The following is a 21,760-nucleotide window of genomic DNA, read 5'->3' on the forward strand; positions in this document are numbered from 1 at the left end:
CAAGTGGATTGATTCAGAGAAGTTAAGCAATTTGCCCGCAGACACAGAGTCAGAATCGGGGCCCAAGTGATCTGGTTTTAGAGCCATGTTGAGATTGTGGCCAAAGGAAGCTGGGGCAGCATACCTCCCTGTCAGAAAGGAGGGAACCAGAGCCAGTCACTTTCAGCAGGACCTGTTGTGGCGAGTCCCTGGGAGAGCAGAGGGCACGCGGCCCGGTGCCGTGCAGGCCCTGTGCAGGGGCAGAGGAGACTCTGCCTTTAGGATGCAATTCTTCATGACCCAGAGGGACCAGGGCAGGCCTGACCTAGGCACCCTAAGGGTGACCTAGGATGGGAGGACTGGGACGTTTGATGGAAGCCTGGCTAGGGGACAACAAGCAGTGGGAGCAGGTGATCCTGGGGCAGTTGTGAGGTGGCCGCCTGAAGCCGAGGGCTGGGCTGGGTGTGGGATGGGGAGGTGGAGCAGGTCCCTGGGGCCTGGCCAGGTGTAAGAGCACTGAAGGTGCAGGCTGTGGAACTGGGTGACGGCGGATGACGAAGCTGGTCCTGGCTTTGGGGTGGGTGGGTCAGAGGTGGGAGGACGGGCATCCAGGGGCTTCTGGGATGAGGGGTCTGGGCTAGGCCTGAGGTGGCCGTGGTTCAGAGAGGGGGGCACAGAAGGGAAGGAGCACGGGGAGGGGGCGGGGTGGAGGATCTCCGGAGCTGGGGAGCTTCCCAGGAAATGGCTCCGGCCACGGTGGGGGTCTGCCAGCCTGGGTGGCCCCGGGTGGGACTAGCAGGCCATCCCAGGAAGAGGCCAGGCCACCTTGTCAGTTCACTCTGTCACCTCTGAAATGGAGCAGGTGACAATCTGAGGAGAGGGTGGGAGGAAGGATTGGAGAAATCCCAGAGGGAGCAGACAGCATGGGGCTTCTGGGAAATAGCCTCTCTGCGGTGGAGAGGTGGGCTTGAGGGAGTGCGCCGGGGAGCTGGGCATCCGGCCCAGGGGGTGGGCTGATCTCGGCGTCCCCCAAAATGGCTCATGGCTCCATGATTCGACCTCAGTGCTAATCAAGACAAGGTGACAGGCCTGACCAACTGGCTTCATGCACGGTAAACTGATGGGTAGATTTCTGAACCAGACCGTAGCCCAGTCTGCCCCTGGCTTCTGTCCCTGTGCTTGGCCCCAGGCTCTCCCAAGCCCTGGCCTCATCCTTTGTCCTCCTTACCCTCAGCACAGTGGGAGCTTTGAGAGACAGTGGGCATGTAGTACAGCCTTTCTCCAGGGCTTGTGACCTGGCTTGGTGCCTATACGCACCTGGCACCAGCACAGTCTGTAAGTACGCAGTGAGTGGACGGGGGGAGCAGAGAGGCCAGCCCGGGGCCTCCCGGCCTCGGCTCCACTAGACACACCCCTGTAGCCAGCTCCACTTGATTCTTCCCTGTAGAGTCCTTTAGAGTCTTTTTTTGTCAACCTCTAACCTGGAACTGCTCGGAATTCCCTCCTGGCTTATCTGGTCTTCTCTAGAGGGCCAGACGAATTTCCCACAGTCCTCCGGTGCTTCGACATTGGCGTCTAGTGAGTTGGCCCTGAGTGTGATCGGGGTCAACTGCTTTTATCGGCTGAAAAGTGTCTTAACCCTGCCAACTTACTTCTCTGGGTATTTCCGCACTTCCCTGGGCTCTGGGGTCAGAATCTGCAATGACCAGTTTTGTGTCTCCAGGGTGGCGTGGTGGACGATAGGAGCGACGATTCTGTGTCCGTCTCCACCTTGAGCTTCGGTGTGAACAGACCCACCATCTCCTGCATCTTTGACTGTAAGTGGCACTCTGTGGGACCTACAGAGATGATGTGGGTGTGAACCTCACACTTCCGTTTGTATGGAACACGTGGTCAGGTGTGCACGTGGAGGCTCTGGAGAGCCGAGTCTGCGTGCTCTCTGATCGGTGTCTCTTGGCGTGCGTGCCCGTGTGTGTCTGTGTGTGTGCAACTGCATCAAGTCAAGCATGAGAGTGAGCATCGCACTGCCTTGTGGTGCCTCCGGCCTGTTTGGTCTCTGCTCCTCCAGCTCCTCCTGTCCCTCCCGACTCCTGCAGCTCCAGCCTGACCCCGAGAGGCAGCGCTCAGTTCTGCCTTTGAGCTGGGATTGTCCTCCTGACCTTGTGAGGCTCGCTCACAGGAGTGGCCTGTGTCCCTGCTGCCGATCAGCCCCTCCGTCTGCTGCCCTTGTGAGGCAGACTCCCCTCCCCTTGAGCCCCAGCTCTTAGACACCATTGGCCCCTCATCCGCTTCTCTGTTTCCTCATTGGTGAAGATGGGAACCGCTACCATCTACGCTGCTACGTGTACCAGGCCCGGGACCTGCCTGCGATGGACAAGGACTCTTTTTCTGGTAGGTGGGAGAGAGGGAGGGGCGCCAGGGACCGTGGGCTGAGAGCTGGGACGGAGAAGTCAGACCTGCAGGCAACAGGAGTGTGGCCCGAGGCCTCCGTTGTGGGGGGTGGCTGTTTGCTGGGGTCCTGTGGCCTCCTGGTCGTCAGTGCAGCAGTCCACGGCCTGCTTGACTCCTCTGTCCCTTGGCATGGCTGACCATCCCCTCTTTCCTGAAAGTCCCTCAGGCGCTGGCTCCCAGGCCGCTACTCCCTCCAGGGTCTCCGGCAGCGTCCTCCTTCTCCAGCTGCTTTATGGCATCGATTGCAATTGGGCTGTTCGGTTCCTCGCGTCCAGACCCAGCTCCTTGAGGCCCTGCCGCTCCCCGGTCCAGGCTCCTCCGCATTTCCTGCCTTGGTCCTAGGGCTTATCACCAGGGCCAGAAGCCCTCAGTCACAGTTCTGTGGCTTCTGATGCCCAGAGCTGTCCCCTCTTCTTCAGCATCACACAGTCATATCACGCTGGCCTTGCCCCTTGGTGGCCTCCTGGCTTGCCCAGCCCCTTCCACACTGCCCCAGGCACACCTGGGCACATCACTTCTCTGCCTTCAAAGACCCCGACAGAGGAACCCCACTCGCCAGTCTGCCCCTGCGGACCTCACCCGTTTCATCTTGGGCTCGTGCCCCTCTGCTCACTTCACTAGCTCCAGTCCCATCAGCCTTCTGTGTTTGCCAGCCTCTTCCACGTGCCTGGCTTTTGCATTTAGCATCCTCTCTGCCTAGAGTGCATTCCCTCCCCAGCCTAACCAGGCGAACTCCTAGTCACCCTTCAGGACCCAGCCAGCTGCCCGTGCCCAGGCTGAGCTGGTTCTCCTTCCACAGTGCTTGGTTCCCTCTCTGGCACCCCTCAGAGCCCTTACCTGCTGCACAGATGAGTTGTGGTCTCTCTGTTGCAACCTTCCCACTTTGACCATGAGCCCCCCTCCTCCCCCAGGAAGGGGCTTTGTCTTTCCCTGAGCCTGCAGCATTGGGCACCTAAGAGTGACCCCTTTCTGAGCACTCACTGTGCCCAGGAAGTGCTCACAGCTGCAACCCTGTGAGGACTGTGCCAGGGGCAGGTTGATATGGGCAGCTACCTCTAACTCTGGGATGCACATCCGGGTTCTGGCCTTTGGAACTTAGCCTGAGAAATAAGCAGTGGGCTAATTCACAGCCTTGCTCTCTCTCCTCCTGGGGAGGGCACGAAGGGAGGGTGCAGGCAGTGGGTTTGTGTGGGTGAGTGGGCAGGTGGGGCTCAGGTGGAGGGCCCCTTGTCCTCTGTGTGCCTGGCTGGCCCAGGACCCTGGGAGTCGTGAACTCCTCCTAGGGACCAGCATGGGGAGCCAGTGCTCAGTCCGGGGACTGCAGGGCAGGGTCAGCCTGGCACTGGCCTGCAGAGACGTCACACTTTCCATCCTGGCCCCACCCCCTCCCCCAGATAAACATCCCTTGAGCTTTGCGGGCACTGCCCAGGGCTTCCTCAGAGGCCATCGGCTTCTGAATGAAAGGCCCGATTGAGCAGCTGCTGGAAAGGAAAACAGCAGCCAACACGGGGAACCTATAAAACCCAGAGTGTTTATTTTCACTCCCAAACCCTAAACCAAAGCAATTTCTCCCCTGGAACTGACCCTGGGGCGGCTGGCGGCCCGAGGCTGTGCACGGCCACCGGCTGGCATTTCTCTGAGGAAACTCATGTGTGAATCCGGAATGTCTGGGGCCAGGGCAGGGTCTAACTCTGTCTGTCGCTGGTAGCACCTTCCAGCTGCCTGCTGCTGTCTGGGGCAGAGGGCCCTCCTTGGGGCATGCTCCTGAGGCTGACCTGGGTCTCCTGTGCCCCCACAGACTCTCCTTTGCCCTACGTGGTGGACTTTGGGGCTGCCCAGAGGCGGCAGCTGTATCTGCTCTTTCTCCCTGGCTGAGGGATATGCAGGAGTTGTCCAGAAAACACTCACTGAGCGATACCGAGCTCTGGAGAAGGAGGCTTTTGTAGAGATGTGGCTGTCCAGGCAGCTTGGGGATTCCTTCAGGTGGGGCCTGACCATAGCCAGCAGGGTCCTCTGCACCCACAGAAACTGCTGTGGCACGCGTGCTTGTGTGTGTGAACTGTGTTCTGTACCGTGATCAGACCTGCACAGTGTCATATGCTGCTCGTTCCAGTGGCTTCTTCTGGATATTGGGATGGGCCCGTTGGTGCCTGGCCGCATGCGTTGTACATGCTGGCTTTGCCTTGAGCTGAACACTGTGACAGGAGAGGACAGGTGACATCTGTATCACTCCCAGCTCTGCCCTGCCTGCCCCTGGAATTCTGGAGAGGCAGCACTTCCCTGAATGCATCTGAACCAGGTGGCTCTTCTTTGTAGACTGATATTTCTCAAGGGCTACCCGGTGGGAAGCTGCTCTGAGGAGTTGCCCCCCAGGGGATTCTGCTTTGCCCCATCCCCCAGTGGAAAACTGTCGTGTGGGTGGGTGGCAGCTCTGTGGCCCTGCCATCATGTTATCCCATTCTAGGAGATGGCCCTTAGCTTGAGGGGCCCAGAAATGGTTCTTCGAGGGGTGCCTGACATGGCTCCTCAAGCCACATTATTCATTAACCTATGGTGGAGGGTGGGGTCTGTCAGGAGAACAGAAGCTCCCATGGCCCTCTTTGCTGGCCCCGTGGCCCCTGGGAGGGAAAGGCTGTGTAGCTGGGTGGTCCTGCCCGGCCGGGCCACAGTGACATCCGGTGAACGCTGCTGTGCTGTAGCCTGGTGACCAGGGCTTCAGTTTCCCCCAGATCTGGACTCTGTCCTGAGTGGTGTGGAGGAATTCTTGCTTTTGGGTTTCCTGCGTCTGGACTCCGGCCCCGCTCTCTGGTTAAGCGTGGCTTTTTGTGCCGGTGGGCTCGAGCAGGGGCAGTCTACCCCAGGAGCCTGAGGAGGTGTTTTCCAACATGCATCGGAGGCTTGTGAAATGCTTCACTGAAAAAAGTTCCTGAGCAGGAGAGACTGGGAAGGAGCTCTCAGGTTTACAGCGCACGGTGGCCTAGGAGGTGCAGCGGCTGCAGGGAAGGGGCCTGTCCATTCTGTTTAAGGCCCCTGGGTGCCCAGAGGAGGGCGACCTCCCATCTACAGATGAGAGGAGTCATCTCTCCTGCTGAGCAGGAGTCCAGGGCCGTGGGTGATCTGCTCACTTCAGTCTTCCCTCAGCCCCCGCCCCGGGTGCTCCCTTCTTTTCACCCTGACCCACGACTTCCTGTTTCCCAAGCGCCCGTGCTCCTTGGTGTCTCTGCATGACACCCTTGTCTGACCTTTCTCCTAGTCTGTGTTGGTTCCTCCCTAATTCTTGAGACTCAGGTAGGAGACCTCCTTCGGGAAGCCTGACTTGATGTCCCCAGGCTACTCTGGGGACCCCTGTGCCTTGCACCTGTGTGCTTCACTCTTAAGTCGCACACCACCTTGAGCTCCAACTCTTGTGTCATTGCTGTTTTATGATCTCAAGTGCTGCAGTTTGTCTCCTTCATCTTCCCCTTCCTAGATCAGTGATAACTACCCATAACTGTACATGGAATGAATGACGTCTTATAAATAACACTAGAGCAGACATCTTTGTACAGATAGCTTTTGGCTGATTTGGATGATTCCCAGGAATATGGGAAAGGGGGATTGGACAGTTTTATGTTTTACGGGGCATATGTCCCAATTACTTTTCTGAAGGTTGCTGCATTGCTTCCAATAGTAAAGGAGAATAACCTTATACCTCATCAACTATTTGCCAACACTGAGTGTTATAATTTTGAATCATTTCTCTTTATTTTTGTTGTAGGGTAGTTTTGATTTGATTGCTTGTGATCTACCTATTGTCTCCTTCCAATGGGTGTGGCCTGTAGGAGTATTGGACTCGGGATTGCAGGTCTTCCTGGGGCAAAGCTCCCTCTTTGGACAAAGAGTGTGACACTACTCATCCTGTTTTTCAAACTGGTGGTCTGGGCTGGGTGGTGGAAAGGGCCATGGGGAAGTTTTGAGGGTGTTGAATGCAGAAGGCCTCCTTGGAGCCGCAGGGCTCAGCCCAAACAGCCAGGTGCAGGGCACTGGATACAGACAAAGAATTGCCTGCCTGGAGTTGGGTGCAGGCAGGTGGCTCACACCTGTAATCCCAGAGGCTTGGGAGGCTGAGGCAGGAGGATCACAAGTTCAAGGCCAGCCTCAATTAGGCAAGATCCTAAGCAACTTAGAGACCTTGTCTCAAAATAAAATATAAAAAAAGGGGCTGGGTAATGTGGCTCAGTGGTTAAGCCCTCCTGGGTTCAATCCCTGGTTCTCCCCAATCCCCCAAAAAAGCAAAGAAAAGAATTGCCTGCCTGGAGCCCAGAGCTTGGCACATTCTGTGGCTGTTGTGATGGGAGACTCTGGTGGAATCCTTGAGTGGTGTGGCTGGAGTCTCTCCAGGGCAGTCTGTGGTCCTCAGAGAGCTCCCATACAAACACTGCCCCTGGCCCAGGGTGCACAGCCCTGGGGAGAGCCCTCTGTGGGGATGAGGGTGAGAGCCCAGCCCTCCACCTTCCTCCACCTCTCTGTGGGAAGCCGCTTCTCTCTCCTCTTGGCTTCTCGGCAAGAGGATGTGTCTATGAGTCCATCCGACCACCTTGCTGGAGCAATGGTGCCCTGCTCCTTGTTTCTGTTTTTGGGGGAGGGGCTGGGCCTCTGGGGGAGAGGCCAGGCCCCAGCACACAGTGGCCCAGTGTCTGAGGCCCGGGGCCTCCAGGCCTGCTCTTTACAATGTCTTTGTTGTGTTTTTTCCTCCCGTGGGCGGGTGGGGGCCGTGTGTGGGTCTGGGTGAGTTTTGTTTGAAAGCGCCCCCCGCCCCAGTGCTGAGCTCATTGCCTGAGCTGATGGGGCTGCTGGAGGGAGCCAGCCTGCTCGGGGGCCGGCGTGGGGGGTGCTGCCAACACCAACACAGCGTGCACAGCGCTACAATGTGCAATTGTGATCTTTGTGTAAACGCGGTCGGTCTGGGGCCCGCACGCTTATAAAAATAAAGCATTGGGAAGCACGGGGGGTGGGAACAAAAGGGGCTTTTTCGCCGGCCCTCTAATATGGTTTTATTTATGGGAACGCGCCTCCTTCCCTTACTGGAACTGGGAGAGGTTCTCTGCCGAGCTTGGAGCTGATGGTATCACAGCCAGACGGTTTCATTAAACGCGCAGACGCCGCTGCTGCCGACGGGCCCTGCCAGGGGCAGGAGGGAAAGGCCTCCGCCAGCCCTGCCAGGGCTGGTGCATGGACGGGGGAGCCCCATGCCAGGGAGGCTCCCATCAGGGAGAGGTGGCATGTGCCCCTGCCGCTTCCCCTGCCATTTCTTCTACCCCCAGAACCTTCTCCCCCTCTTCTATTCCAGAATAGGGCTCAATACCAATTTCCTCCAGAATGCCCCCCATGACTGACCCTACTGTGCTTCTGTGCAGGAGTGACCCCTGGCTAGTGGTCACCTTTCTGTGGTCAAGCCCAGTGTTGTTCACCCAGTGGGTGCCTATGGCTTCTGCCGGGTAACTTAGATGCCCCTCACCCTTAGGACAGGCTCTTTGGGCAACACTGCCACCTGAGGCCCTTCCCTCTGCATCCCTTGATAGGAGTCCGGCCCCTCGCCCACCATCCCACATCTTTGACTTCCTGGGAGTCCTGCCATTGTCCGCCCCACCATCCCACCTCTTCTACAGCCAGAGTCCCTCTCTCTGCTATCTCTTATGGAGTGGCCTGGGCTTGTGCCTTGGTCTCCTTGTGGTCCAGGAGCCTGTCCTCTCCTGTCCTCTTGGTGGAGAGTCCTATCTCCTCATCCCAGCCTACCCCAGGGTCATTTGGACATTCTTATACCCTTCCGAGCCCAGGGAGGCAGAGGCCATTGCTGTTGAGGCCACTGAGGCTCTCTTGAGGTCCCACAGGGAGTGAGTGGCAGTGCTGGGACAGGCCTGTGGGCTCGGAGTGTGCCACAGGCATAGGGCTTGCGTGAGGGCACTGGGCTAGGTCCTCACAGACATTCAGCCCCGGCTGTCACCCTCCTGTGTCCCCAGACTTTCCTGTCCAAGTACCCTCAGCATTGGAGTCTTACAAAATGGCAACAGCTTAGGCCTTGGCTGCAGGCTCCCATTCCATCAGGACAAGGTGGAAGAGCCCATTCCTCTAGGCCTTCTGCTCCTCTCTTGAGTAGCACAGAATCCCACAGGACTTTCTCTGTCATTGGTTTCCCAAGTGTGACGTGGAAGGCAGCATCAACATCACTTCAGAACTTGCTGGAAATGCACAGACCCTGCTAAGACCTGCAGTGTACCTTCCAGGAGATTCTGCTGCCTGCTTGCCTTTGAGAACCACTGTCTTAGAATCGGCTCCAGCGACACTAACTAGCCTCTGGGACTGGGCAGAGAGTATGACTTTGGCTAGGGCCCAGCCTGGTGTGCCAGGGCTGGCTGGCTGCACATGAGTTTGGAGATAGTAAGGAGCTCACACCACCCACTGCATAGCAGCTCTTAGGTCCACACCCAGCTAAGCCAGAACCGTCTCTGCCCGGATTACTGCAGTAGCCTCCTCACTAGTCTCCCTGAGTCACCCCCTGCCGCCTCCAGTCGGTTCTCCCTGAGGCAGCTGGGACGGGCTTGCTGAAAAGAAGCCCTGGTCACGCTGTTCTGGTGGCCGGAGCTCACAAAGCCCGACATCTCTGCTCTGCTCCCCCTTCCTCAAGGAATCCAGATCCCTCCCTAAAGACTTCGCTGCATGTTGCATCTATACTTCAAGGTTCCTCTCCAAACTGTAATTTTATGTTTCTGTGGATGTAATTTTTTTTTTTTTTTTTTTTTTTGGGTACAGGGGATCGAACCCTGGCTGCTTAACCACTGAGCCATGTTCCTATTTAGAATATTTTATTTAGAGACGGGTCTTACTGAGTTACTTAGTGCCTTGTTAAGTTGCTGAAGCTGGCTTTGAACTCTTGATCCTCCTGCCTCCCAAGTAGCTGGGATTACAGGTGTGCACCTGGAGCGACATCTGGCATATGTGGATAATTTTTATCTTTTGCTCAAATTCTATTTTCATCCCCCTATGCCTAGTCCCTAGCCTGGCATGCAAAAGGCACTCATAAGTGCTTGTTGGATAAATGAAAGAATGGACCATTTCCTCCAGTTGGATCTTGCTCCCAGTGGCCAGCCCAGGGAGTAGTGCAGAAAGGAAAATGGACCTAGGCTCCATTTCCCTATGGTGGCCCCATGGAGGGACCAGGACAGTCCCCTGAGGAAAATGGGTTCCAGCCTGGACGCTCTTGCTTTGGAGTGTCCGCCACTGCCCTGCTTCAGCTTTACGACTTGTGTGCCTCCTGAGCAAGTGACCCTCATTGTCCCTGTTGTGTCCTGTCTCCCTTGCTTCCCACTTGGCTGAAGATCCCTATGCGATCGTCTCCTTCCTGCACCAGAGCCAGAAGACAGTGGTGGTAAAGAACACCCTGAACCCCACCTGGGACCAGACCCTTATCTTCTACGAGATTGAGATCTTTGGCGAGCCGACCACCGTTGCTGAGCAGCCACCCAGCATCGTGGTGGAACTGTATGACCACGACACCTATGTGAGTGTGCCCAGCTTGCTCCCGTCCCCCACTGCCCACCTGAGTGGCGCCCCAGGGAGAGCTGTGCTGTGAGCCCTGGGTTTCCACGACTCTTGACTCCACCCAGCTGGGTGATCCCCAAGGCTGGGCTGGTGGCCTCTCCCCTGACCCCTTAGGCTGTGGAGTAATTAAAACTATTTTAGAGGAATTAAAAATGGATTGCTAGCATATGTGCTGTGCCCCATGGCAGACATGGCTAATCAAACACGACACAGAGAGGGGACAGGTCAGGAAAGGGCACTTGGCTGTGGTTAGGAGCCTGGGTTTTCTCTGTCTCTACCTTGTTTATGTGATTCCAAGAACAGTCTCCTTCCCCATCAAGAGCTGTTGATTCCTCAGACATTTATCAAACATTTGCTTTACTGGGACAAGTGGTCCCTGTTTGAGGTTCCCCACCTAGGTGGGAGCTGAGACTCCCACAGAGTAGAGAATCCTCTAAGTATGTGAGAGGGTGTGTCCCTGAGTGCCATATAGCTCTGTGGCACAGGCCGGGCCGCTTCATGGAGCTGTCCAACAGGACTTCCGGTGATGACGGAAATGCTCTCCAGTTGTGCTGTCCAGGATGGGCGCCACTAGCTGCATGTGGCTAGGGAGCACTTGAAATGTGGCTAGTACAAACCCAGAAACTTGAGTTTTAAATTTCATTGTGTTTTAAGGAATTAAAATGTGAATTTAAATAGCTGCAGGTGGCTAGTGCTCCAGTATTGGAAAAGCAACTCTGGAAGGTTCTGCAGGAAGGAGGGATGGAGCCAGGTTGGAACATCAGGGGAGGCAGTGACAAAGTCCCTGAAGGAAACAGGGTCTGGGGTTGATGGGGGAGGCAGAGGGGCATTGCAGCACAGTGCGGGGGCGAGTGGGGGCTGGGGAGGCAGCCTGGGACAGGGAAGGGAGTGAGAGGTAGGAGACAGTGTGGGGGCAGTGTCGGGGTCAGAGCGACATTTTAAGAAGCCAATGCTACTGGAAGAGATGACTAGGGGTGTGGCAAAGAGGCCCAGCCTGAGTAGGGGCAAGGAGTGGGATGGGGGGCAGGGTTTGAAAGACATTTCCAGTAAAAGTTGCCACAAGTTGGATGCCAGTTACCCTGGAGGGGTGACCAGGGACTGGGGGAAGGGCTGTTTAGGGTGCTCACCAGATGTGGAGAGGGGTCAGCTGGCAGTGGGCAATATGGGTCTGGGCTGGGGACCCTACCTGGGAACTCCTGGAGGAGAGTGAGGGTCGTGGGGATGAGCACCTGGAGGGAGCCTTGTTGGGACTGTATGGCACCTTTGGGGTCAGGAGGAGGGGGGCTTGGGAGGGCACCTTTGGGAGCAGAAGGTGCTGGTGGAGGGTGGGCCACGAGGTGCCCAGGATGTGCCAGAGTTCTTGGTGGGCCTGTGCACCCACATCCAGTCATGGCAACTCTTTCTGGAAACACCTTCCAAATGCTGCTCCCTCTACTCTCATCCCACCGTCACCCCAACCCAGGCCAGGGTCCCTTTACCAAAACTATCCGATCTCTTCTTCTTAAGGTGTTGATCGAAGTCCTTTCCCTCCCCGTGGGTTAGCATCTGGCAAATGACCCCTACCCCGGGCTCCTGCTGTCCTGCCTGCCTCGCCCTCCGCCAGTGCCAGCCCCTCTCTAGCACGCAGCATTAGAGGGGCAAGGCGTGGCCCAGAGCAGCCCCAGGACCCCTCCCAGTGCTGTAGCTGCCACAGTTCTCTCTGAGTGATTGGTGCCAAACTGTCACTTGCTGGTGGGCATTTATGTTGAGCTGGTAGCCATTCCCTATGACTCCTGGGGACATCAAGTTCCCCTGCAGTGGCATGGCTGCAGTTAGGGTGCCTCCCAGTTCTTGCTGTGGGTCTGTCCCTGCTCTGGGCAAGGCATGAGGGCCTGTGAGGCCACACCACCATCTGGCTGAGACCCAGGGTCTGCCCACTGCCCTTGCCGAACTTGGGCAGGGCTGTGCGTGACGGGCAGTCTCCATGCAGTGGCTGACAAGGGAAGCGGAAATGACCCTGCAAGAGCAGGAGAGGGAGAGGCCAGCTGAGGCCAGCAGGCCGGAGGACAGGATGCGTGGGCAGGGAGCAAGGCAGGGAAAGAGCCGTGCCAGGCTGCAGTGAGGGGCCTTCGGTGCCAGAGCAGGGTTTGGACTCTGTCCTCTGGACAGCAGGAGCTGAGGAAGGTACCTGGGCAAAGGAATTAGCAGGTGAAAATACTATTTTAGGAACATGATCGGAGTTTCCCATTTTAAAGCTGGGGAATTTAAGGATGAAGTGAACAGTCAGGGGATAACAAAAGTCCCTGGGAATGTCATCTACTTGACTGTGGCATTAGAGAAATGTGGGGAGACAGTCTCTCTGGTCTCTAATGGGCTCAGAGCTGGATTAAATTAAAGCAGGGCCAACTTAGTTGGACCTACAGAGGGTCTTCCCAACCACGGTGGAAAGTCGAACCCAGCACGGTGGCCGGTGGGTGCTCAAGTCCCACCTGGTCCTGGCACCCCTTGCAGGAGGGCAGGGTTTTCCACTTGACCTGAGGGGGCTGCTCTGACTTCTAGGACCCTTTCTAGCCCAGGAGGCAGGATTCAGGCCTAGGGAGCTCTTGAAGGCCCCTCTGAATCCTGAACTGGGGGACACTGACTCTTCTTCTCCACACCCCGCCTAGGGCGCAGATGAGTTTATGGGCCGCTGCATTTGTCAGCCCAGCCTGGAACGGATGCCCCGGCTGGCCTGGTTCCCACTGATGAGGGGCAGCCAGCCGGCCGGGGAGCTGCTGGCATCTTTTGAGCTCATCCAGAGAGAGAAGGTGAGACTGGGCCACACCCAGACCCAGGAAGCCCAGGAAGGGGTGGGGGAGGGGCAGGGCTGCCAATATCCCCCACCCCCCCAGTACTCTGTGAGATTCTGGACAGACTCCTCTGAAAATCAGGCCTCCTAGCGAGGCCCACTTTGCCCATCTTTTCTGAACCCCAAGTCAGGACTCCATCAATGACTGGGTAGCATGTTGGAATCTGGAATGTCTGAGTCCTCTGCTCACTGAATTTATTCTTTCCTGGGTCCGATGCTGATGTGGCCTCTGGGAGGAGGGCCCCTGTGGTCTGGTGGTGGGGCCTTAACTGCCGTGATGGGACAGGTAGGGGCAGGATCCTTGCTCTAGTGCTGAGGGCCTAGCCGTGTGGCCCTGGGCAGCCGCATCCCTGTGTGAAACAAGAGGCTGGGGTTCGAGCTCTGCCTTTACACTTGCTCTTGGCCTGAGATGAACCCCAACATGCAGACAGATAGGAGGGCTGCTCTGGGTAAAGTGTCTGGAGGGGACACTTAGCTTAGCTTCTCCCTGCATCCCTTCCTCTCCCAGGAAATAGGGTCTGCAGCCCCCTGATCTGTCTGATCCCTGACATAGCCACGGCTGTCATTTCATGTCTTGCCTGGCCAGGGCAGAAATGAGGGGGCTGGGGCCTTGGGTGACAGGCACATGACCAAAGCCCTCTTCTTCTTCACCCTAGCCGGCCATCTACCATATTCCTGGTTTTGAGGTAAGTCTTGTTCTTATCTTTCCCTCTTTAAGCTGAGCTCCAGTCTCCCTGTTTCAACCCCTTTCTGGCTCTGGGAAGGGTGGTCAGCGGCTCCTGACCCCCTCTTGCCTGGAGCCCCAGGGAAAACTCCTTATGCAGTGGTGGGCTCAGGTGGGCCCCAGGGCAGGTTGGCAGGGGGCTGGGGTACTCAAGCTTTTCCGCCCAGCCCAGGCCCTGCCAGCCCTTATTCCTTGCGAGGCCTGAGAATCACAGACTCTCGCCTTGCAGAAACCTCAGGATCGTCCAGGCCAGTGGCTCCTGGCTGTGCTGTGCTTTAGAATCACCCAGGGCTTTAAAACTCACCAGCGCTCCTGTCCCACTCCAGACCAAATGAAAACACCCTCTGAGGTGCAGCCCTGGCCTTGGTCTCTTCCAACAGTGCCCAGGGACTTTTGCTGTGCACCTGGGGCCACCGACTTAACCCCATGATTCAGAAAGCGTGGGCCCGACAGCGGCCTCTGCATCACCTGGGGTCCCGCTTCAAACCTCCTGGTGCCCGCTTCCAGGGTGCAGCCCACCCCTGTGCTTCCACAGCCCTCCCGAGCTTCTGATGCCTGTCAAGTTTCACAAGTTCTGACTTAGACTGAATTTCCCAACTTTCTCTTCTCATGCGACACCGTTTTCTCTCCTCTACCAGCCGTGGAAGCCCTTCTCCCTGCTCTCCTTCCCCCTCCTGGGGGCCATGGTAGAACACGCAGGCGCTTGACTGTTCCAGGCTTATTCAGTTCATGACGCTATTCCAGGCCAGGCTCGGCTGCAGCCGGTCAGGCTCCCTCTGGACGCCTCATTTGCCCTTGCAAGACACCCGCGCAAGGTTTAGACAGTGCTCACCACGTGAGGCCTCCTCTGCCCCCATCCCTCTGCTTGTCCCTCGACGCCTGCTAGCCTCCCTTCCTGTCCTGTCCCTACTCTGACCCTCAGTTCTGTTGCCCTGGAGACTCCAGGTTGTTCTCTTTGGCTGCCCAAGTCCCCTTGCCCCGCGGGAGCAGTGACTCCAAGACGGAGGCCTGACTTCTTCCTGGGTTGCTGCCCAGGGTTCCAGGTCCTTCTGTCGCCTGTCTGTTACTTTCCCTTCTCCAGTCACTTCCGGAACTGCCCGGAGTCTAGGCGTGGGCATTAGTCTTTCCCACGAGTCCCTCTGGCTCAGGTCTGTTGCATCTTCCTCAGACATCTTGGAGGGTGTGGCACGTCTTTCTCACCCTCACTGGGAGGGGCTTCCGTTGGCTCCTCTTGGTGGTGATGTCTGCTGTGCTGGTCTCTGGCCCAGCCTAGCACTCCTTGTTACTAATGGAGAACTTCTACCCGCTCTTCCCCATGCACGATCTCCTGGATGTGGAACATTCCATGGTGTGGCCCAGGTGCAGGATACATCAAGGATCCTGGACGAGGTAAGCAGGATCGGGGCTGTGGCCTATGACTAGGGACCAGTGGGCAGGCACAGAGGGAGGTGAAGGCCAGCCTTCCAGTCTCCCAGTACACGCCCCAGAGTCTTCCAGCTTCCTGGTGCCAACAGGGGACCTATCTGGCCTTTATTCCTCCAGCTCTGTGTGGGTTCAAGGTTGCCTGGGGAGTGTCCCAGGGTGATTTTCACCTGGGAGGTTTACTGCCCTCTTTGGAGGGCTAGAATCACCCAGGCTACTCAAGTTCTAGCTGGTTGACTACCTGGTGGCATGTTTTCAAGAATAAAATATTCCGCAGGGCCCAGAGTAGTCAAGGAAGCCTCCCTGGTGGAGGCGGCATTAGCCAGATATTTGTGCAACACTTAGTAAGGTGGCAACATGCCTTTGACACACGGGGCCACGGACCAACGAGGGAGTTTGGGAGGTGGAGCGGGCCTAGGACGTCTAGAGATTGAAGAAGTCCAGAGCTGCAGCTACGAGAAGACAGCCACATCCTTGGGGGTGAGAAGCACGTTCTCCTTGGGCCTCCTGCGCATCTGTCAGGGAGCAGGGTGCAGAGTCCTGGATGGAGAGATGGGAACGAGGGCCCTGGTCGCAGGGGGAGTCGGGGAAAGGGCAGCCGCTTCCTGTCATCAGGGAATCCCCAGGCTGGGAGCGGACACCGTTTGACATTTTCAGTGCAATTTAGACTTGAAGCGCAGAACCAGGATGTGGGATCCGCAGGCCCCGCGCCCCTTACCTCACTTCCTTTCGCTCCCAGACCGAGGTGGGGTCCGCCAAGTGAGCTGGCCCTGATCGCGCCTGACAGGCGGCCTCCAGCTTCTGGCTGCAGTTGCGAAAGCCTGCCGATTTGGAAAGGGAGGCAGAGCCCCGTCCAGGGAAGCAGCACGGAGCCCTCGCTCTTGATTGAGCACACTCTGTGGCCAAAACCCACAGCCTGCTCTGAAGAAGACCCAGCCCAGGGATGAGTTATTAAAAAAAAAATAAGTTAGAATCCTTAATAACTGGATTTGTCATATATAGCAGTAAAGGCTCAGATTCTGAGCGCAGGGATCCAGCTGCGGTCTGGTTGTCAGGAAGCACATCAAAACTGTAGCTTTTGGTCCAGACCCTGCAGAGGGCCAAGTGTCCTGCTGTAGGGCCAGCCAGGCCACAGGCCGAGGCCTCCTGGGGGTCAGCAGGGCCAGGGGAGAACAAGCCCGGGGGTCTTCTGGGCTGGGCTTAACCAGCAGGTTCAAAGGCCTGAGGCCCAGTAGGATGGATGGAGTATCATCTAGTCCAGAGACAAGCCTCCAGAGGATGTCGTGACCGCCCTCGTCCCCAGCAGCCCCCGTCCCCAGAACTGAGTCCACTTCCCCTCACTCCAAGGCCAAGCTTCCTGCCAAGATGCCGGGTCCTGTTTGGCCTTAGGGCTCCTCAGGGCTGGGAAGGCAGGTCAGGGCTGCCACTCTGCTGGTCCTCGGGGAGCCCAACACCCTGGCCGTGTGTTTTTTGTCTTTCGGGCTGTGGCCAAGCTGCTGCCATGTGTCCCCATCTAGTCCCTCCCAGGCCCCAACCTATTCCCCTTAGGGACTATTCCAGCCTTCCCGAAGGGCCCTGGCTATGGGAGCCCTGGAAAGGCTGGGAGTCGGTGCGTTAAACGCAGGACGGTGCGTTAAAGTTGTCTGACTGCAGGGTGTGTGTTGGGGAGGGTGGGACGGGGGACAGACCAGCCAGGAGGCTTCTGAGACAGGCACAGTCCTGGGGGCCCAGACTGGAGAGGGGCTGGGAGGAGCCGATGGGGCTGGGGACTCTGGAGGCTGACTTCAGGATGGCTGCTCCCGTGGGCAGCCAGGTGCGAAGATTCCCACGTGCCTGCCGGTGAGATGAAGTGCTGCCTCCCGGCGCAGGCGGTGGGGCTGGCTTCCTGGAAGAGGTGACACTGAGCTAGTGTTTGAAGCAGGAATGGGCAGAAAGGGCCAGGGGGTGGGTGCAGGCAGCAGTGCCTGGGGTGACAAGATTTCCCCTCAGACAGGCTGGGCTGCCTGTCTGAAGGCAACTGTCTGAGGTTCTCTGCAGGGAAGTGGACCATGTGCCGGAGGCGCTGCTGCTGTCCCGGGCCTGTGGCTCAGGGGCGGGTGGAGGGAAGGGTTCCCTCCCGCCCACTGGCCTACTGGTCCTCGGGGCCTTTTTGTCTGCCTTTCCCCCTCTCTCTGAGCCTCTTCCCACCCAACCGCGGGTTTCACCCTGCTCTGAGTGCTCCCTGGCCCTCTCCCTCCTTCTCCCGCCTCTTCTGAGCTCTTCTCCCGTTTCTTTTCCTTTTTGTCTGGAGAACAAAGGCGGTCCACGCTGCCAAGGGGAATGAGTTCAAAGAAACGGCAATTTTAGATTTCCTGAGAACTGGGGAGTGTGTGCGTGCACGCGTGAGCATGTGTTCATGTGTACCCTCGCGAGAACACGCGTGCTGGGCAGGAGAGGTGCTGGTGGGCGCCTTACTAACCAGGGCCCCTGGGAGGGAACACGTGTAGAGGAAGACCCCAGGGGTCCACCGTCCTGACCATGCCAGGGGCTCCGTGGCAGGGATACCCTGGGATCGCATGCTTTGTGACTGTTTTCATGGCTGGCTCGGGGTCCATCCAGATGTCACCCCATCTGCTCGTCCAAAGCCAGGAGACAAGGTGTGTGACTTTCATTTCGAGACGTACTGGAGGTACCCTCCTGCACCCCTACATCTACTAAAAGGAAAAATTTGATGTTTTGCAATCAGGGAAATAAGCCCAGTGGTCCCCCATCCCCCCATCCCTCCCCCAAGGCCTTAATTTGAAACACTGTTTTTCCTGGGAAGTGTAATTAGAGCAGCATGTTGTTCCTAACGAGCTGGGTGGGGCCGCAGACAATGGAGCCCTCCCAGCCCGCCTGGCTGCCCCCTGCCTGGAGCTCCCCAAGGAACCAGGACGTGAATGTCCAGAGGGTCCCCTGACTGTCTCCCACTGGGTGAGGTGGGGGTCTATAGGCTAGTGGTGACAGGGAGAGCTGAGCGGCAGTGGCTGGAGAGGCTTGTCCACACTTACTCTGCCCTGGCGAGCAGCATCTGTCTCCTGCGGTGCCACCGAGGACCTGGGGGGAGATCCCCTCAAGGCTCCCTGTGCTGAACTGGCCATGGGACAGGCAGATGGCCCGGCCTCGAGGTCCTTCAGCTCTGACAGTGGGGAGAGCCTCAGTTGTCCTTGGGTCTTGATCTAAGCCGACCTGGCAGACACCCTTCCTGCAGGTTCAGGCACCACTCTGGCTGCTCCAGGTCTGCCTGCCCTGTGTTCAGGGCGCGTTCAGGGTGGTCACACGTGGCTCCCTCTAATTAGGCTTATGTTGTATGGCTGTCCTCAGAGCCCATCACCCACAGGACAGTGAATCGGGATGTCCCGGTTGTACTTGCAGTCTGCACCCTGCCCCTGCCTGGCCATGCTGAAAGGGCCTTCGTTCCTGGTAAGGGTCACAACACCCTCTCCGAGAACCACTGTCCTGGAGGGAGGGTGTTGGACCCCTCCAGTGGGCTGGACCAGAAAGGAGTTGAGAAAGGGGCTCAGGAGTTGTCTGTTCCCGGGTCAGGACTCCTGTTAGAAACACCAAGGTGCTGCAAGAAATCAAACATGGAAAAGCTTGGAAATGGGTGGGCAAGGCCAACGTGGCTTCTGTCAGCCTGGCCAGCAAGCACCCCTGGGGACGTCCTCCTGCCTTTATCCTGAGCGAGCACTGCGCCTTGCCCTGATTGGAGGAGCCTGGAGTTATCATCTGCACGATTAGCTGATGTTAAAATGGGGGCGGGCAAAGGGACGGGCTCTAACTAAATGGCTACAATTGGATCCAATCAAGGGTAAACACTCCATTCTGAAAGCGGACCACTGAGCTTTCTATTCCTCACACTCCCCGGTGTGAGATGATCAGAGACCTTAGGATCGTGCAGACTCTGGCGGGAGGGGTCCAGGGTCACTTAGGTTTAAAAGATGTCAGAGAACAGGATTATGGGGAGTTTCTGGAGTGTTTGGGGAGATTTCCGAGCATGTGGAGAACTCGACCTAGGCTCTGGAAGCTGTGTTAGACTCAGGCAGCTGAGGAGACCCACGCAGACAGAGAGCAGCGAGCCGGCATGGAGGCGGGGCTTGGTGGGGACCCGATCGCTGGCTGGAGGGAGAGAAGGTGTGCGTTGGGATCCTTCTTTATCCATCTCTTCCCGCATTCCTCCCTCTGTCTGCCCTCCTCCTCTCCCTCCCTCCAGTTATCTATCCATAATCATGCATTTAGTAGATGGGGGATTTAGCTGTGATCCCAGGGGTACAGAATTGTTGGTTTAACCAGGGACACGTAGATATGGCACAGGGTGATAGGTGGGTCTTTCAGTGGGACTAAGTCCATGTGGCTATGGGGGCCATGAGGGTGCTGCAGTTATGCTCGGGGCATAGGGAAGAATTAAGTGGACATCTGAAGCCAAGCAGGAGGTAGATGAAGCCGGTAGAAGTGCATTCCAGACACTGGGTCCTGGGAGCTCCAAGCCTCAAAGCTAAGGACAGCCTGGGGCCTCCTGCCACCCACTAGAGTTCAGAAGGGCGGGGGTCGGGCGTGTTCTGGGAGGTGGCTCATCGATATTGGGGCTCCTGGAGGGGACACGTTATCTGGTGAGAGATGTGATCAGAGAAGTAGGCAGGAACAGTGAGCGCCCTTGGAGGCCTCCTCACAGAAGGTACATTATGCCTGCCTGGGTGGGAGAATTTCTGGAGTTTAAGCAGAGGGTGGCATTTCTAGAAAGCTCTCCTGGCTGCAGAGCACACGTGCTTTTTTGCGCGAGCGGGAACGCAAAATCATGAGCGCAGAGACCACTCGGGATGCTGGCTGAGCCCGGGAAGGAGCCGCGAGGGCGTGAGAGATTAGTGATGAGGGGTGGAGAGGCCCAGGCGGGCACGGTGGGTTTTTTTGGCTGGGCAGTCTAGGTGGATATTGGGACCAATTTCTGAGATGACATTTGAAGGCAGGAAGCAGAAGAACCTAGTTCTGGACAGGTTCAGTGTGAGAGGCCAGTCAGGCGCGTGGATGAAGCCAGCAGAAGGCGGCTAGGAAGGGGGCTTAGAAGAGGTGACAGGGCACAGAAAACCCAGGGCTGGAGAGGGTGACCGAGATCAGAGGGCAGGAGGGACTAGCCGCGTGCAACCTGAGGGATGGCTTGAGGAAGGGGACGGAGGTCCCCGGGCAGATGCTGCTGAGGGGTGAGAGGTGGGAACCCACGAGTGGACTTTGGGGAGAGCTTCTAGGAGGTGGTTGTTGACTTTGGAGGGAGAAGTTTCCGGGGTAGGGGTGCTGGGGGAGAAGCAGCCGGCACTGGGCAGGAGGGAGGAGCGGCGGGGATGGGCACAGGAAGGAGAGGAGGAGGTGGGAGAAGGTCCACGGAGGGAGGGCGCGGATGGATTCAGAGAAAGAGATGGCGGAGCCGGGGGACGTGGGCTGGCAGCTTGTGGGCTGGCAGCTTACGGGCTGGGCGGAGATGAGGACCCCAAGGAGGTGGGAGAACTGGCCTGGGGCCAGAATGTCCTTGGAGCCCTGGGGACTGGAGGTGGCTGGAGGTGGCCGTGGGATGCGCGCGGTGGCTCGTGCTGGGGACGCTGCTGCTGGACACACCTCTAACCCCTGTCTCTGCTTCTTCCTGCTGCCTCCGCCGGGCCTGGGCTCTGCAGCTGTGCGCTCCTGCCTTCTTCCTCCAGGGCCTGCTCCACACGGTACTGGCGCTCAGTCGACCAGGGCTTTGGTCTCAGCGGGCAGGTTCCCGGTCCTCCGCGGTCGCGAGGACGTCATCACCGCCGAGCTCTGGGAACCAGGGAGGAAAGATGGAGTGTGGAATGAGGGGAGGAAAGGAGAGGCAGAGGGGAAACGTTCTGGGGAAATCCATCCACGAGTTTTCCTTGGTGATTCCAAAAAACCGGCTCAGGGGAGCTTAGGGCTGTTCCCTCCTTGATCCCTTCTGCCCCATTGTCCCCACAGTGCGCTAGGCATCAGCCAGGAGAGGCCACCACCAGACCATGGGTGGGCCTTGAAGTTCAGCCTTCCTTTAGAGAGGCCACCCCGTTCACAGCCACCTGTAGCTGGTGGCCCTGGGGGACAGCCAGGCCGCTGCCTCCGTCCTCCGGGGCAGCTTTCCTGTGGCCTGTGCAGTGCAGCCTGTACGTCAGCCCTCCTCAGCCAGTCGAAAGTGTGGGTGGGTCTGCAGGAAACTGACAAGTCCCCTGCTTTGTGCCCTGGCGACTTGGGGATAGAACAATGCCAGCATCGCTGTGGCAGTGCAATGCTGTCCTTAAGTCACCCTGGCAAGAGCAACGCCAACATCAATGGTAAAAACAAGGGTGCCGACAATTGTAGTAATCATTACAGTCACAGCCATTTATTAAGCACCTTCTGTGTTCTAGATCCTCTTTACACTTATTGTCTCATTTAATTCTCAGAAGCCACTCCACAAGAATATTGTTATCCCCAATCTTTATGAGGATCCTGAGTCACTGAGGTTGAGTAATTTGCCCAAGGTCAGATGGTTAGGAAATGGCAGAACTGGAGCTGGAGTCCAGGTCTGTCTGATTCTAGACCTGAGCTTATTACTACTGCTACAGGCCAGGGAAGCATGGCATCGTCCGAGTGTCGGTGGACAGGAGGGATGGCTTGGGTTGGCTGTGAGCGTTCATGAAGGCAGGAGGAAGCTGGTATTTTTTTCTGTTCCAGCTTCTCTCACCGTCTATGTCAGAGCATCTGTAGATGGATATATTATCCTTTCAAAAGAAACCTAAAGC

The 21,760-nt window shown here is 57.5% G+C and overlaps 1 protein-coding gene across 23 annotated transcripts in view; it reads left to right on the forward strand.

The window, feature by feature from the left end:
* Nucleotides 1–21,760, forward strand: part of Dysf (dysferlin) — a 209,931-nt gene that overhangs the window by 122,253 nt on the left and 65,918 nt on the right. For 16 of the 23 annotated variants that reach the window (XM_047522101.1, XM_047522103.1, XM_047522108.1 and 13 more), the window contains 6 exons: nt 1,703–1,796; nt 2,293–2,370; nt 9,786–9,967; nt 12,654–12,794; nt 13,492–13,521; nt 14,919–14,948. In XM_047522101.1, the coding sequence (XP_047378057.1) occupies nt 1,703–1,796; nt 2,293–2,370; nt 9,786–9,967; nt 12,654–12,794; nt 13,492–13,521; nt 14,919–14,948 (555 nt within the window). Of the gene's footprint in view, nt 1–1,702; nt 1,797–2,292; nt 2,371–9,785; nt 9,968–12,653; nt 12,795–13,491; nt 13,522–14,918; nt 14,949–20,659; nt 20,702–21,760 lie in introns of all 23 variants that reach the window. The other 7 variants (XM_047522099.1, XM_047522094.1, XM_047522093.1 and 4 more) reach the window with 1 other exon arrangement.

Source organism: Sciurus carolinensis, chromosome 13 (assembly GCF_902686445.1).
Source record: "Sciurus carolinensis chromosome 13, mSciCar1.2, whole genome shotgun sequence".
In the NCBI taxonomy this organism is placed as follows: Eukaryota; Metazoa; Chordata; class Mammalia; order Rodentia; family Sciuridae; genus Sciurus; species Sciurus carolinensis.